This window comes from Simochromis diagramma, unplaced genomic scaffold, assembly GCF_900408965.1.
Source record: "Simochromis diagramma unplaced genomic scaffold, fSimDia1.1 OVJJ01000553.1, whole genome shotgun sequence".
Taxonomy (NCBI): domain Eukaryota; kingdom Metazoa; phylum Chordata; class Actinopteri; order Cichliformes; family Cichlidae; genus Simochromis; species Simochromis diagramma.
In genome coordinates this window covers 4,281,898-4,298,214 of record NW_024387095.1, presented here as the reverse complement: position 1 = coordinate 4,298,214, position 16,317 = coordinate 4,281,898, and the positions used below count along the sequence as shown (strand labels likewise).

The following is a 16,317-nucleotide window of genomic DNA, read 5'->3' as shown; positions in this document are numbered from 1 at the left end:
GTGTGTTACCATAATATTCTATTGCACACAGTAAGCAATAATAATAACGCCATAGCAACGATAGATGTTTTTATGCTACTTCTTCTCTTATTGTAACTGTAGTTTACTGATTTGTGTGATTATTAAAACACAATACATGCAATTAAATCTCACTGCACTTAATATTAGCATCTAAAGAGTACTGAGTATAGATGACAGTTCTCAGAAAAACTTTGTGTACACTCTTAGTGTCACAGAAAACATGTAGTGCAAGGCTGTTAGGAAATTACACAATAATACATGCACATTAACAGACACACTGTCATTCTGACACACTAAACATTTTTAGCACTGTTCTAAAGGAGCATCATATTTTATACCCCATAAAGTACTGCCCAAATCTATCAGACATGGCTTCTTGTAATGTCACATGTTTAAACTCACACGCAAAGCAATAGTTTAATCCAACAGGGACCAATGGGCTTGGTCTATCTGTCATTTCCATATAATATTAATGTTATGCAAATGCAACTTTAATGAAGTGTTTAGTATACTTATGATAGTAAAAAATGACTGCAAGAATTTCATATCATTTATATCAATATCATTTTTAAAACTATGATAATACATGTTTGCAAGACATTTTTTGCATCAGTATATTGCATCATCTATGTAAATATTTCCCAAGGACTTCAGTGATAGACAGAAACATGGCGCATATTGAAGTTCTAACTTTGGTTTCTTTCCTTTTTGGAAATCCAGAATTGCAAAAATTACCAAAAGTTGCATTTCTGCAGAGTAAGTCCATCCAAGCACACAAACAGAGGCAGTTTCTACATGTGGAGCCACCTAGGCTGCAGACAGGATGGCACTGTGTACACCAGGTTTCACTGGGATTAAACAAGGGCTCTAGCTGCAGGCTCCCCACAGGATACCCAACACAATGGAACCCAGAACTTCAGGTCTCGCTGTGACGAGCTTCCTGCGGGGAACGTTCTTTCTGTGATGCATTTCCTCCCAAGCTTAGCGGCACCGAGTGTTCACGGTGTCCAGTGCAATAGGTCAGAAGTTCTGACATCCATATTTATAGGCCATAGAGTGTGTATGTGTATCTCTTCACTCACCTACTCTGAGGACAAAGTCATTGTAAGACTGGTAGTTGATAGCATCCAGGACATCAAACATCTCGATGGCAAAATCTGACACGGTGCATAAATGTGAGGTGATGGACTTTTTCACCTGAGAATCAGAGGAAGACACACATGTGACATATTAATGCAGAAATAAACCTGAAGTAAGAAGCAATATTAGCCTCCATTTCTGTTTCCCTGATGTGGTAACATACATATGTATCTACAGAAAAAGTAAAACCGTGATGTTTGGGTAAAATTTTTGAGCAAGTTGCATAAAGGGCTCTTTTGTTTGGCAGCTTTGTGGGCTTTAAATGCACTTTATGAAAGCAGAATATGCTGAAACCACAGATACCAGTAATCCCCCACAGAGGATTTTGTGGTGTGAAATGTGGCAGTGTTTAAAAGATCAGCACTCAGAGAACACAAACTTGGAAAGGCTAGGCCTCTCAACAGTACCCTGGACACCCGGAACAGTTTTCAAATGTGCAAATACACTGTAAACAAGTACAAAAACCTTATTCAGGAGATAAATATAATTAGTAGAATTCTACCTTTGAAGCAGTTGTAGGAACCAGCCCAACTGCAGCCATGTATGTACTGCCAATGGTCTTAATTTTCTCAATGTCCCTGTAGCACTCTTTATCCATCAGCTGGAAGTGGGGAAAAAGAAGGAAAAATTGGACAAAAACAGGAGAAACAGATTACCACAACAAGAAAATTCAAATCAAATTTTCTGCTGATTTGTTGGTTGCACATTCTTAAAGCCATTTGATTGCAGTGACTCATTTTCAAGTTCAAGAAACCCATTTGAGATGATCTGAACACTACGCTACACTACCTGAGCCTCCACTCAGGTAGGCTGTGGTGTTTAAATTATGCTTAGTTGGTAGTAAGGGGGCCCAAAGTATGTCAAGAATATATCACCCACATCGTTACATTACATCCCCACAACCAACCAGATACATTACAAGGCAGGATGGATCCATGATTTAGTGTTATTTTCTGACCCTACCATATGAACGTCACAGCAGAAATTGAGATTCATCAGAGAAGACGATGTCTTCTGTGGTCCAATTTTAGTGAGCCCCTGTGAAAGTAGCCTCAGGTTGCTCTCATTAGCTGACAGGAGTGGCACCTGGTGCGGTCTTCTGCATCGAGGTTTCACATTATCTCTGTTCAGAGATGCTCTTCTGTATTACTTGCAGTGAATGGTTATTTGAATTATTGTTGCCTTCTTTTCTGTTCAAAGCAGTCTGGTTCTCAACTGACATCTACAAGGCAGTTCTAACTGCCTTGTAACCTCAAGGAAACTCTCTCTTTTTCCAAACCATTCTCTGTGAATCTTACAGATGGTTGTGAGGGAAAACCCCAGTTTCTGAAAATACTTAGACTGGTCTGGCACCAACATATTCTAAGTGACTTAAAAGACCTTTCTTCCCCATTCTGATGCTCAGTTAGAAGTTCAACAGGTTGTCTTGACAATCTCTACACACCTAAATGCACTGCGTTGTTGCCATATGATTAATTGATTAGATATCAGTCATTAACAAGCAGCTAAACAGGTATACCTAATAAAGTGGTGAGCGTGAGTGTATATTACAAGTGACAAACAAATCTGAATACAATTTAAAATGGACTTGTTTGGCATGTTTGAGTAAAGGAATGCTTTGTGCAGCTGATTATAGATTCAAGTTAGCCAAAAATCATCTGTAAGTAATTCCTTATTTTCCCAGCTGCCACCATTGCTTTTTATATTCCATAAATAAACAGTATTTTCCCTTGGTCATAGCCACATCATCTCTGAAAATTGCACTGCTGGCCAGAAGATTCACTACATGAAAAACATATAAAATGCTGCAGATTTATGGATGATCTGATGGAACAAACTATTTCAGTCACCTCATCAAAGTCAGCGATGATCTCATTGAGCAGCCTCAGACACTCAACTCCCATGTTGTTTCCATCCAGCTCGATGTAGAAGTCATTAAAGTTGGCGATAGAGGCGAACAACACTCCGACCTGAGCGTACGACTGGTAGTACAGATCCTGCAGGGTAGAACAATTCAATAAAAACAATTCAACAACCCATACTACCAAAGAAGAAAAAATATTTGCATATGGAAGATTGTGCTAGCTTACTGAATCTTTGAGCAAGACTGTTGTCAGTATTAAATAGCAGTGACCCGGTGCCATCACAACCCCAACAAATAAACATGCTTCATCCTGATGTCCATAGTGTTTTTGCAGCCATTTTTGTATTCAGCGGTCTTTAGCTGTAATGTCTGCCTGTATAAAGCAAGTTGGTTTTTGATCACGCTGCACTCTTCCCAGAGTGTAACAGTGCTCTTAAGATGGCCTGTGTACAGTTTCTAAAGGAAAATTTTCATTTTTAAGAAATAATCCCAATTAAACTACTTGGTTTATTTTCATATGTGACAGGTTGAAGGACTACTGTTGAAGGACTACTGCATAGAAAACTGTTCAGTTAATACTAATTCATATCAGTTGATATAAGGACGAAAATAATGTAAATATGGTAAGAAAATGGTTAAGAGTTTATTATTTTTCGTGTTATATTAATGGCTTTCATGTTACTTAAGAGAACTGCAATCTATACATCTCTGATCGGCTAGTAAGCCTTTTCTGGGATCGATTAGTAGTGTCTCTATTCTCCACTAGGGTGCTTTCGTACGTTCTCCTCACTGCAATAAACGACTGCATGAGAGATGCAAGTCATAATCACTCTCGTGATTCTTTTCCCCCTGTTTTGTCACGGTCCTGGGTCAGTGACCCAGTGTTTTGAGTTTCTTGTGCCTCTGAGTTTTTTGTATTATGTTCTTAGTTCTCTTTGTTGTCCCAGCTTATTCTTTAGTGTAGTGTCTTAGTTTGGTTTTCTTGTATTCTGTTTAGTTCTGAGTATTTAGTAGCTGTGGTATACTGTAACTAGCAGCAGCTATTACTACCTCCCACCTGTAGGTGGTGCAGTGTTATTGTATGTGTTCTGAGCTTATGGAGTAAAAAGTCCGGACCTCCACCATAGCCTCGTCTCAGTCCTCCGTGCTTGGTCTAAAGTTATTATTGACCACAACCCACGCTACACGGGCAGTTGGAGCAACACTGCATAAAGTTACAACATGGTGTCAGAAGTCGACAAGACCGTGTGAACAGGGACCGCGACGTGAGTAAGCTAGCCGTAGATTAGCTAACAGTGGCCATTGCTAACGGCATGGAGCAATTCAAGCCACCATCACCGCTACTGCTCACAGGCAATTTATCTGAGACCTGGCGCAGATGGGAACAAAGATTCGGACTGTATATGACTGCTACGGGTGCGTTGGAGAAGGATGAAAAGGTTAAAATAGCCATTCTTCTCCACACTATCGGCGAAGAAGCGCTTGAAGTGTACAACACGCTCACAGTGACCCCGACCGGAGACGCACTGACAATGGCGGACATTTTGAAAACGTTTAAGGAATACTGTAGTCCACGAAAGAACGTTGTTTTTGAACGCCACAAGTTCTGGTCATACCCAATGTCGGCGGATATAACAGTGGACAGATATGTCACGGAACTCCGTCAGAGAAGTAAAAGTTGTGAATTTGGGATCAATGAGGACGACATGATCAGGGATAAATTGGTGTTCAGCATAAGTGACGCAAGACTAAAAGAGAGATTGCTTCGTGACAACAACCTCACACTGCGCAAGACGATAGAAATATGCAGATCAGCAGAAGTGGCCAAGTCACAGATTCAGGCCATGCAGTCAATAACTGCAGCCCAAGACACGTCAGTGGACGCATTAAGAAAAATGCCAGGATACATTAAATCAGGACACAGTAAAAACAAACTGAGCAACGACAAGCAAACAGTTTGTCACAAATGCGGCAACAAACATGCATTCCGACAGTGTCCAGCCTATGGGGCAACATGTCACAAGTGTGGGAAAAATAACCACTTCTCAAAAGTGTGCAGAGCTAGCGCAGAGAAGAGTAGACACTTCAAGAAAACAAAAACTATTAACAACATTGAAACTGATGGCGATTCACTATACATCGGCATGGTATCCAGCGACAAGCACAAGACTGGAAAATGGCATGAAAGTGTGACAATCGGAGACGTACCACTCACCTTCAAGCTAGACACAGGCGCGGACGCAAATGTGCTCCCCAGATCAGTTTATGATGAGTTACCAGATATGCCTCGGTTACAGCCCACAAAGACTGTACTCATAGCTTTTGGTGGAGCCCGCATTCGTGCAGATGGTGTGGTGTCTCTTGAGTGTGAAGCACGGAAGCACAAGGCTGTGTTTGACTTTCTTGTATCAAGCCATGCAGATAAACCGATCCTAGGTGGACAAGCTTGTGAAGAGCTCCATCTGGTGCAACGAGTTGAGACCCTTGCCATGACATCTGTACCGAAATCAGCCAAACCACCTTCTACCTCGGAAGAACTTGTGGAGATGTACGCTGATGTGTTCACAGGCTTAGGTGAGTTCCCTGGAGTTCACCACATACATATTGACCCAAATGCAACACCTGTGATTCACGCATGCAGGAACGTGCCACTCTCCATAATGGATGCGCTGAAGAAGACGCTACAGGACTTACAAAACAGAGATGTCATAACGCCTGTCAATGAGCCTACAGATTGGGTCAACAGTCTTGTCGCCACACAGAAGAAGAACGGAACACTAAGGGTGTGTTTGGACCCTTGTGATCTGAACCAAGCAGTTAAACGCCAGCACTACTCCATTCCCACACACGAGGACGTTCGCAGCAAGCTAGCAGGAAAATCCATCTTCACCATATTGGATGAAAAAGATGGATACTGGCAGATCAAGCTGGACGAGCCGTCATCAAAGCTTTGTACCTTCAATACACCTTGGGGCCGATATCGCTTCCTCCGACTCCCATTCGGGATCAAATCAGCCAGCGAGGTCTTTCAACAAAAGAATTGTGAGACTTTCGGCAACATTCCTGGTGTATTTATCATTGCAGATGATATGATAATTGCAGCTACATCAGAGCACGAACACGATGAAATCCTGCAGAAGGTCATGGAGAAAGCAAGAGCAGCTAACGTGAAGTTTAACAAGGACAAAATTCAGTTCAAAGTTGACAAAAAATACATGGGCCATATCATCACAGCAGCAGGGCAGAAAGCAGATGTTTCAAAGATCAAAGCTATTGTCGACATGCCGACTCCAGAAGACAAACAAAGCCTTCAGCGCCTGCTGGGAATGACGAAGTTTTTGGCACAGTACATCCAAAATGAAGCATCGCTCACAGCACCTTTGAGACAGCTACTCAAGAAGGACACAGTGTGGCAGTGGCAGCCACATCACACAGTAGCGTTACAGACGCTCAAGTCGACGCTCACACAAGTGCCAGTGTTGAGATTTTATGACCACAAGAAACCACTAACACTGCAGGCCGATTTTTCAAAAGATGGGCTGGGCGCATGCCTATTACAAGAAGGGCAACCTGTGTGTTACGCGTCACGAGCACTCACAGACACAGAAAAAAGGTATGCACAAATAGAAAAAGAGTTGCTAGCCATTGTGTTTGCCGCTAAACGATTCCACCAGTATGTCTATGGAAGACCAGTGACAGTGCAATCTGATCATAAACCCCTGGAGGCGATAGTGCGCAAACCGCTGTGCAAGGCACCAGCGAGGCTACAAGGAATGCTGCTACAACTACAGAGATATGATCTCACCGTCACATACACCCCCGGCAAAGACATGTTCATAGCCGACGCACTCTCACGTGCCACAACTACCAGTGACGACGGAAGCGTGAGTGAAAACGCAAATGATGAAAGAGTTGTGTATGCTCTGGAGGCCACAGCAGCATTGAGCGAGAAAACACTGTGTGACCTGAAAAAAGCAGTGGCAGCAGACAGCGTACTACAAGCCGTGCGCGAAAGACACTTCAACGGATGGCCGCCCAGAAGGAAGAGTTTAGACAAAACACTCCACAGCTACTGGCCTATGAGACACGATATCAGTTTCCACGATGACATTATTATGATTGGGGACAAGATCGTAATACCCCAAAGCTTCAGGCGTGTGATCCTGGAGAAGCTGCACCTTGCCCACCAAGGCGTGCAGCGCACAAAAGCCAAAGCAAGAAGAGTGCTGTACTGGCCTGGCATGTCACGCGACATAGAGACTATGCTTGAAAAGTGTGAACAATGCCAGCAAATGCAGCCAAAGAACCAGGCTGAACCGCTTATTCCACACCAGATTCCAGAGCTGCCATGGATGAAAATCGGAGCAGACATCTTTGAACTGAACGATCATCCATATCTTTTGTTAGTGGATTATTTATCAAAATATCCAGAAGTTCTTAACTTACCTGACAAAACGGCACACTCTGTGATTCAGAAGATGAAATCAGTCTTCGCAAGACACGGAATTCCCAAAGAGATAGTGAGCGATCATGTTCCATTCGCCAGCCACGAGATGAGATCGTTTGCAGCATCCTGGGAGATAAAGCTAACTTTCTCCAGTCCCGGCTTTCCTTCTTCGAATGGCATGGCGGAGCGAGCCATAAAGACTGTCAAACATGCACTTAAGAAAGCCGCACGGACTGGAACAGACCCACATCTAGTGCTGTTGTCTTTGAGGAACACTCCAGTCACAGGACTTAGTGTGTCACCTGCACAAATGTTGATGGGACGGGTTCTCCGCAGCACCCTGCCATGCACCAGTGCTGTGTTGAGGCAGTCAACCCCACAGAACATTCACGACAAAGTGCGTGGGTTGCAATCAAAGCGGAAATGCCACTATGATCAGCACGCAAGACCATTGCCTGTTCTGACCCCAGGCGAGACTGTGCACATGCAAACAAAGCGCGGTTGGGAGGAACCACGCTCCTACACTGTGCAAACACCAGATGGTAAAGTGCTCAGGAGGAACAGGAGACATCTGAGGAAAATACACCCAAGTCTGTTCAAGGACACACCCATGGACCCAGATGAACTGTCCGTTCACACCCAAGAGCCAGTGGAGCCACCAGCAAGTGACACCACACAAAACTCTAGTCCTGCAAGTATGGACAACACACCCACATGTTACACACGCAGTGGCCGAGCAGTAATACGCCCTGCCAGGTATAGAAACTGAGTGATCACGGAGCCTAACGTCACTCTTCCCTGTATCTGAATTGTTCTAGACGAGTTAGATAGATGTCTTGTTGGAAAAGAACGAAAAGATGTCATGTTTCATATGTTCATTTTGACATGTCTTATCTAATCTGTCATGTGTTCATCTGTTTCAAAACACTACACTGATGTGTATTTGCATTGCTCAAGTGACAAGCAATCTGAGGTGTGCTTTATTTAATGTTGCAAGAATATAATGTCGCTAATGTTCCTACGATTTAAAAGGTACATTCATGTTACAGTATAGCGGAGTTAAGAAGTGTTATCTTTATCTCGGAAAAGAGGGATGTGGTATACTGTAACTAGCAGCAGCTATTACTACCTCCCACCTGTAGGTGGTGCAGTGTTATTGTATGTGTTCTGAGCTTATGGAGTAAAAAGTCCGGACCTCCACCATAGCCTCGTCTCAGTCCTCCGTGCTTGGTCTAAAGTTATTATTGACCACAACCCACGCTACACGGGCAGTTGGAGCAACACTGCATAAAGTTACAACAGTAGCTGTTCTCTGTGTTTCTTAGTTGCTGTCTCCCCTAGTCTAGTTTGCATCTGTGCTAATTCCTGTTTTACTTTGAAGGTCTGTGTCTCATTTGAGTGTATCCTACTTTGCTCCCTTGTCTCGTCAGTTCTGATTTCCCCCAGCTGTGCTCTCCTTCTGTGTCTCATTCCCCTCGTTACTTCCCAGTGTATTTAAACCCTGTGTTTCTCTGAGTCAGTGTCGTGTCGTCCCTCATGCTGTGTGTTTCTACCTGTAGCTCCCTGTGTGTTTTGTTAGAGTCTTCCCAGTTTAGATTTTGTAGAGTTTTTGTGTTCAGCAATAAAAGCTGCCATTTTGAGTTCAGTCTTGTCTCCAGTGGGTTTGCGTTTGGGTCCAATTCCTGCCGGCACACAGCCGTACTATGACAGAACGATGCGACCAGACAATGGACCCAGCAACTCACAACCCCTCCGCTGAGCTCCGTGAGGATTTAATCTACACAGTGGAGTATCAATGTCAGGAGTGGGCAGCGCTGCCAGGGGAAGAATATCGGGAGACCGTAGCCATCCGTTTACAGAGGATGGTGTCCGGACTCCCATGGCTATTCGGCGCGCTACACCCCCACATCCAGGACTTCCTCATCTCCACCGTACGCATCCGCCCGGAGCTGCGTCTCCAGTATGAAGAGTCGGAGGACGTTCAGCCCGGTCCGCTGGAGGATTCGCGGCCCGGTTCATCTCCTCCCCCTTCTCGGCGAAAACGCCGTTCACACCGCCGTCGCTCCAGTACAGCTGAGCAGACTGCACCCGTTGGTGAGAGTGACTGTCTTTTTCTCGTTCCGCTTGAGCACTCAGATCCCAGACATCATGATAGCATACCCATCGAGAGTAAAGCCGTGTTTTCCTCTGTGGATTACAATCTGTCCCCTGCTCAGCCATTAGCTTCGCCAGCCCAGTCAGTTAACTCTCCTACTGTTCAGCGTCCAGCCCAGTCAGTTAACTCTCCTACTGTTCAGTTTGCAGTCCAGTCTCCAGTCCTCCAGTCCCCTGTGATTCAGTCTCCAGTCCCCTGTGATTCAGTCTCCAGTCCTCCAGTCCCCTGTGATTCAGTCTCCAGTCCTCCAGTCCCCTGTGATTCAGTCTCCAGTCCTCCAGTCCCCTGTGATTCAGTCTCCTGTTCTCCAGTCTCCTGTTCTCCAGTCCCCTGTAGCTCCGTCGCCCTCAGTTCAGTGTGCCACTCTGTCGCCTATAGCCCAGTCTCCTCCCGTCCAGTCAGCCCAGTCTCCTCTCTCACCACCACCACCACCACTAGCTCAGTTTCCTGTGTCCCAGCTCCCTGTAGCACAGCCGTTTGCTCCATCAGCAGCAGCTACGTTTGCAACAGAACCATTAGCTTGGTTTCCTGTGCAGTCACCTCTAGTTCATTCTCCTGTGCAGTCACCTACTCCACTCTCACCACAACCATTGCTACAGCCCCCTGTGCAGCCCCCTGCGCAGACTTCAGTGCAGCCCCCTGCGCAGACTTCAGTGCAGCCCCCTGCGCAGACTTCAGTGCAGCCCCCTGCGCAGACTTCAGTGCAGCCCCCTGCGCAGACTTCAGTGCAGCCCCCTGCGCAGACTTCAGTGCAGTCCCCTGTAGTAGTTCAGCACCGCAGTACAGCTGAGCTGGCTGCACCACCACTGTGAGTAACTCTGTTTTGCCTGCCATTGTGTTGCCTGACTTGGATAACTCCGCCACTGTGTGTTTGGACTCTAAAGACGTTATTCCGAGTGACACCTCGGTGCCAAGTTATTCACCGACCGTCCTACCTAGCGATCTTTGTGTTCCTGAGCAATCAGATTCTTGTAATGCTCGCAGCATTTCCTCTGAGTTAGCCAGCATGAACGTTTCACCCGTAGAGTTAGCGGAACCAAAGACTGTTATTCTACACCAGACTCACCGACATACTGCTACCAGCATTGTAGCACCGCAGAACCATTTTACTCAGCCTGTACATTCTGAGGTTTCTCAGTCTGAGCTCAGCCACACACCACCACCATCATCAGCTCAGGATGTAACAGTGCATGCTGAGGAGCACAAACCCCCTGAAACTGTGTGTTCCATAGCTGATGCTCCTTCTAGTGACTATTTCATGTTCCAGCCTGTTTTGTCTTTAGACATTTCTGACGTTTCCCAGCCAACTCCTCAACCAGCCATTGCTCTCTCGGCTTCTCAAATAGTTACTGAGAACGAGACCTGTGTTGCTGAGCAAGCCAATTTAACATCCACTCCTAGTGTTCTGCCTGAGCCAGGCGACACAGAGACCATTATCCATTCCTCTGCTATGAACAGTTTAATCATTACACCAGCTCCTGTATCTGTGACTCCCAATGTTGCTTCGTCACTTTCTCAGGCTGTGGTTTTTTCTGTGCCACAACTCGAAAAAGCTAACTCAGACGCTGCCTGTGTAAACTCCCCTTCGCCCTTGCCTGCTAAGCATAAGACTTTTTGCCCTGCACAGCCCCAGCCGTTGCATCTCGAGCCGACTGCGTGCCCTGTGCAGCCACAGTTAGGGTCCCCTCAGCCAGAAGTCTCCGCACCTGCTGGCTCTGCATCCGTCTCCGCTGTGGGTTCAGGAGAACCTCTCCAGCCGCTCCTCGTCTCCGCTGGCGGCTCTAGTCAGCCCGGCCAGCACCTCCTCGTCTCCGCTGGAGGGTCCGAAGGGCCCGTTCAGCCTCCTGTCTCCGCTGGAGGGGCCGAGGGACCGCTCCGGCCTTTGCCACCTGTCTCCGCTGGCGGGTCCGAGGGGCCCGTTCAGCCTCCTGTCTCCGCTGGAGGGTCCGAGGGGCCCGTTCAGCGTCTTGCCTCATCAGCCGGAGGTCCGGGAGGACCCAGCCAGCACATCCTAATGTCTGCCGACAGTTCTGGCGAGACCGTCCAGCCACGACCGGCTCCACCGCCTGAAACCTCAACATCCACGCCACCTGCAGCATCAGCATCAGCTTCTGCTTCCGCCCTGTCTGGTCCAGCCTCGTCCGAGTCTTCATCCTCGTCTGGTCCAGCCTCGTCCGAGTCTTCATCCTCGTCTGCAGCTTCAGCTTACTCTGGTCCCGCAGCTGCTAAGCTGCCGTCTGGTCCTGTGCCCACCGAGCCTCGGCCAGTGCGCCTGACGCTTGGGAGCCGCCGCCTCCTTCCACGCGGCCGGCCCCCTGAACAGCTCCATCGTCTCCTTTGCCGCCGCCTTCCGCGCGGTCGGCCCCCTGAACTGTTTCCCCGCCGCCGTTGCCGTCCGCATGGTCGGCCCCCTGAACTGCACTGTGTTTGGGCTGTTTTCTTGGGCTCCGGTGTTTGCTGTGCACTGGTTTTGTTTTCTGTTCCGAGCCCTCCGTCCTGGACCCCCGCCGCCTGCCCTAGGTTGTTTTCTGTTTGGTTTGGTTTTTCTGTGTTTGGGCTGTCTGGAGCCAGCCCTTAAGGGGGGGGTACTGTCACGGTCCTGGGTCAGTGACCCAGTGTTTTGAGTTTCTTGTGCCTCTGAGTTTTTTGTATTATGTTCTTAGTTCTCTTTGTTGTCCCAGCTTATTCTTTAGTGTAGTGTCTTAGTTTGGTTTTCTTATATTCTGTTTAGTTTCTGTTTGTTCATGTTTTCAGGTAAAAGTGTTTAAAAGTTTATATATTTCCAATGTGTACACTGTTAAGATATTTAAGAGGTAATCCTTCATTGTTTTGTAAGCGTTAGAAGCATTATATTACAGTTTTGTGCACATATACGTGGCGGTTTTGAGCCTCAGTTAGGTACTGTGTAATGACCAGTAAGATAACGGCAGGAGCTAAAAACGCCGCTATTGTCAGCCATTTTGTCAGGAAACCTGTTCTGGCATATATAGTAAGCACTTTAGTATTTTGTTTTATTATTTAGTGATTTTCTTCCACCATGTGACATTAAGCACTACAGAATGTGAAACGTTTCTGTTCATTTGCACTGCAATAAACGACTGCATGAGAGACGCAAGTCATAATCACGCTCATGATTCTTTTCCCCCCTGTTTTCAGGGGTGTAACATTTGGAGGCACCGCTGGGATAGCTGCTTAGATGTCCGGTGTCCACATCTGCACATCATAGTCCAAGCCAGCCAAATCCCCCCCATACGACCCAGTAGAGCAGGGCGATATGACCAAAAATATTTATCACGATATACACTTGAAAATTTGCGATAACGATATAACTGACGATATAATTGAAACTAGACAAAATATTTTACATCTCCACAACTTTATTAGTGCAAAAAAAACCATCAATGTATTTTCATGTGCATTAAAGTTATATAAAAATGTAACAGTGCAAATTCCTTGCTGACAGTTTAACCAAAAGGCATTTCCAGTGGAAATTGGCCGACATATCCTCAGCATAACCATGTATAATATCCACAAAACTTAAAGAGGTTATACACACACAATACGGTAATATTATGTTGAAGCACAGTACGTATCACTCCACGAGGCGCCTGCCTAATATAGTGTAATGCAATCTGTACTTACGCCAAACCTTTAATGCGTGGAAATCAGGACTGTTGACCTTGGGCCGTTCACTAGGTGTTGGTGTCATCAATTTCACCCCGATGTCTAACCCAGAATCACAGTTTCTCTAGAAATAGGTTACAAGAAATCAAATGTGTCCCAAATATCTGTATCCCATCAGAGGCTAGTTTCGTAAAGGAGATTGGTAGTAGCTGCTCCACCACAGGAACAATAAGGCTTCCAGCACACAATGGACACCACACTTACTTAACATAAACACATTTATTAGACACAATTTTAAATAATAACCTTTTTTTTGCAGTGTCTTTCCACTCAGTGTCCCAAGAAAAATAAAATAAATATGTATCCTTTAAGGTCCTTTGGCCAAAAGAAAATCACCTGAGCTCAGGGAAAAGTAAAGCGCATCGTTGGGGCCCTTTGAATTGTTCCTACCGCTCTGTTGGAACGGTGTAGCATCCAATAATAGCATCCACCCGCAGCAACGACCATCTATTTGCCAGGACGGGTCAGCAGAGTCATCAGATGAGGACTTCCACAAGGCAGTTCATCCAGTAGGATCCAGGGCACCAAAAAGACATCTACAGGAAGTGTGTCTGAAAAGGGCTGGGAAAATCATCAAAGACCCCAGTCACCCATCACATGGACTCTTCACCCTCCTGCCATCTGGGAGGCGCCACAGGAGCCTCCGGACTAAGACCACCAGGTACCGGAACAGCTTCTTCCCCACAGCTGTCAGACTCCTGAACTCTGCCTCCTGACATCTGACCCACGTTAAACTCATGGACTGAACATACACACACCCACAATGGACAACTGTACCCTCAAACACACAATAATAACATGGACTGAACCACCACTCACAACCACTAGCACTTTATATAGCCTCTGTAGAAACTATCTACACCCTCACTTATCTTAACTGCACTACTGTATAGCTCTGTGTAAATAATCATTCTGTACATTCAATAATCTTTAATCCTACAACTGTTTACAACTTGCATAGTTCCCATTTCTGTATAGCTGTATATCTCAGATTCTGTAAAGTTATTTATTTCATATTCTGTATAGTTTTTCATATTTATATCCTGTTCATAGCCTGTACATAGCTTGTACTCACTACAGCCTGTACATACTTATAGTTATAGAATATTCACAACATACTTCATACCGTGTACATTATAACATACCATAATAGACCCATTTCTGTAATATACTCACATATCTATATTATTGCTAATATATATTGTAATATATCTATATCACTAAAGCACTTCTGGATGGATGCAAACTGCATTTCGTTGCCCTGTACCTGTGCATGTGCAATGACAATAAAGTTGAATTCTATTCTATTCTATTCTAAAAGGGCAAACAAACCAGCCTACACACAAGTGTGCAGAAGAATTAACTAAAATGTTCATAAGTCTCAGTACCACTGACTCAGTGTCCATATCACTAATGGCTTATTAACAGTCTTACCATCATAATAATACAGGTTTGTCAAAATAAAAACATAACAGAACATAAATGCTGTTAACAATGCTTATTAATGCTGTTCTCTTAGGCATAACGTAATAACACTGTAACTGACCTCGTGTCGGCCGCCATTTTAGGACATTAGCCAGGCTCACTTAACGGCTAGCTTGCTAACAGTCAGCCAATAACACACGTTATACAATATTTAGCCTCTTTCTTAACAAACATGACAGCGGTAGATTTGATACCTCGCTGCAACATAATAAGGCACAAAACATTTCATACGAACATGCGCTGCAAGCTAACTCACCAGAGGGGTTCATGTAATGGCGAATGGCTGTCGGATTCAGCTCAGCTTCACGTTTGTAACCGCTACAAGACTCCTTTTTCTAACAACATATTAAATCATTAGCTTCACATATAAAGGTTTTTAAAACTATTTACAGCAACTCAAATGTCTACTGTACCCGAATTTCCAGCTCGTAGAGGGCACGAGAGCAGCATGCGCCTCATCGACAAACGGGAGGAAAAAACTCTGTAGCTGGACTAGAGAGTGGCTATGCGCACGGCACAGTGGTGCGTTCAGTGACTACAAATAATCAGAAATCCCATACTCAAACAATGATCTGGGTTACAATAGCCCTAATGCTCCGACAATCCATCAAGCGGTGCGGCTTCGTAGCTTAGCAAAGTCGTAATAAAACATTTGACAGATTTTCGAGCGCCGTGTACGACATAAAATCGTTTCGAGCTCAGTAAACACAACCAGAATTCATACATAAGGCACACAGGATTATAAGGGGCACTGTCGCTTTTCAGAAAAATCAAAGGATTGATTTTAAGTGTGCCGTATTTTCCAAACAACATGGTAATAACGACGGTCCGCTAGCATGCGCTACCAAAAATAGTGCTTTGTTGTGTATCTGACGGACGAAAGCTAAACCAGTTCCACACCACTGAAGTTGCAGCATTTTTACAAATCAATTCTGGTTCATCCGTTTCATTTAACGATCCACTTTCGCTCTTCTCATTCTGCGTCGCCGCCATGTGCGTATGTAAACAAAGGCACTGCGCATGCGCGTTTTACCCATATTCTATCGCGATATTATATTTTCCTATCGTTGCCCAAAATTACACCGGTATTACCGTGAACGGTATGATATAGCCCAGCCCTACAACCCAGGCAGACTGCAGTGAGGAAAGTTTGCTATCGAGGCGCACTGGTAGCTGTGTTTTAGCACATGTTTCCTGAGGCTAGCCAGAGATCATCAGGGGCTGCAAAAATGACATTCTTCCTGCCTACTGCCACAATGTCTTCGGTGGAAGAGCTGCAAGAAGAGGTTGTGCGTGAAATGCACACTCTATCCAAAGATCAACTGGTGTCAATCTGCGAGTTCCTTGGCATTGCAGAGAAAATAGATGTTAGCAGAAAAACTGTCACTGCTAACACACATTCAAATACACATTGAGAGAGAAGGTATAACAGTACTTGAGGATGAAGGAATATCAGAACTGTTGTTGCTTAATGATAAGATTGCTGAAGTAATGAAAGAGACAATTGTTGAGACTGAACCA

The 16,317-nt window shown here is 45.2% G+C and overlaps 1 protein-coding gene across 1 annotated transcript in view; it reads right to left on the bottom strand.

Annotated features, from left to right (window-relative positions):
• LOC120742897 (adenylate cyclase type 1-like) overlaps window positions 1-16,317 on the bottom strand; it is an 80,909-nt gene that overhangs the window by 11,671 nt on the left and 52,921 nt on the right. The window contains exons 16-18 of the mRNA XM_040046396.1: window positions 3,012-3,158; window positions 1,664-1,762; window positions 1,104-1,218 (exon numbers count right to left, since the gene is read on the bottom strand). Of these exons, the coding sequence (XP_039902330.1) occupies window positions 1,104-1,218; window positions 1,664-1,762; window positions 3,012-3,158 (361 nt within the window). The remainder of the gene's footprint in view (window positions 1-1,103; window positions 1,219-1,663; window positions 1,763-3,011; window positions 3,159-16,317) is intronic.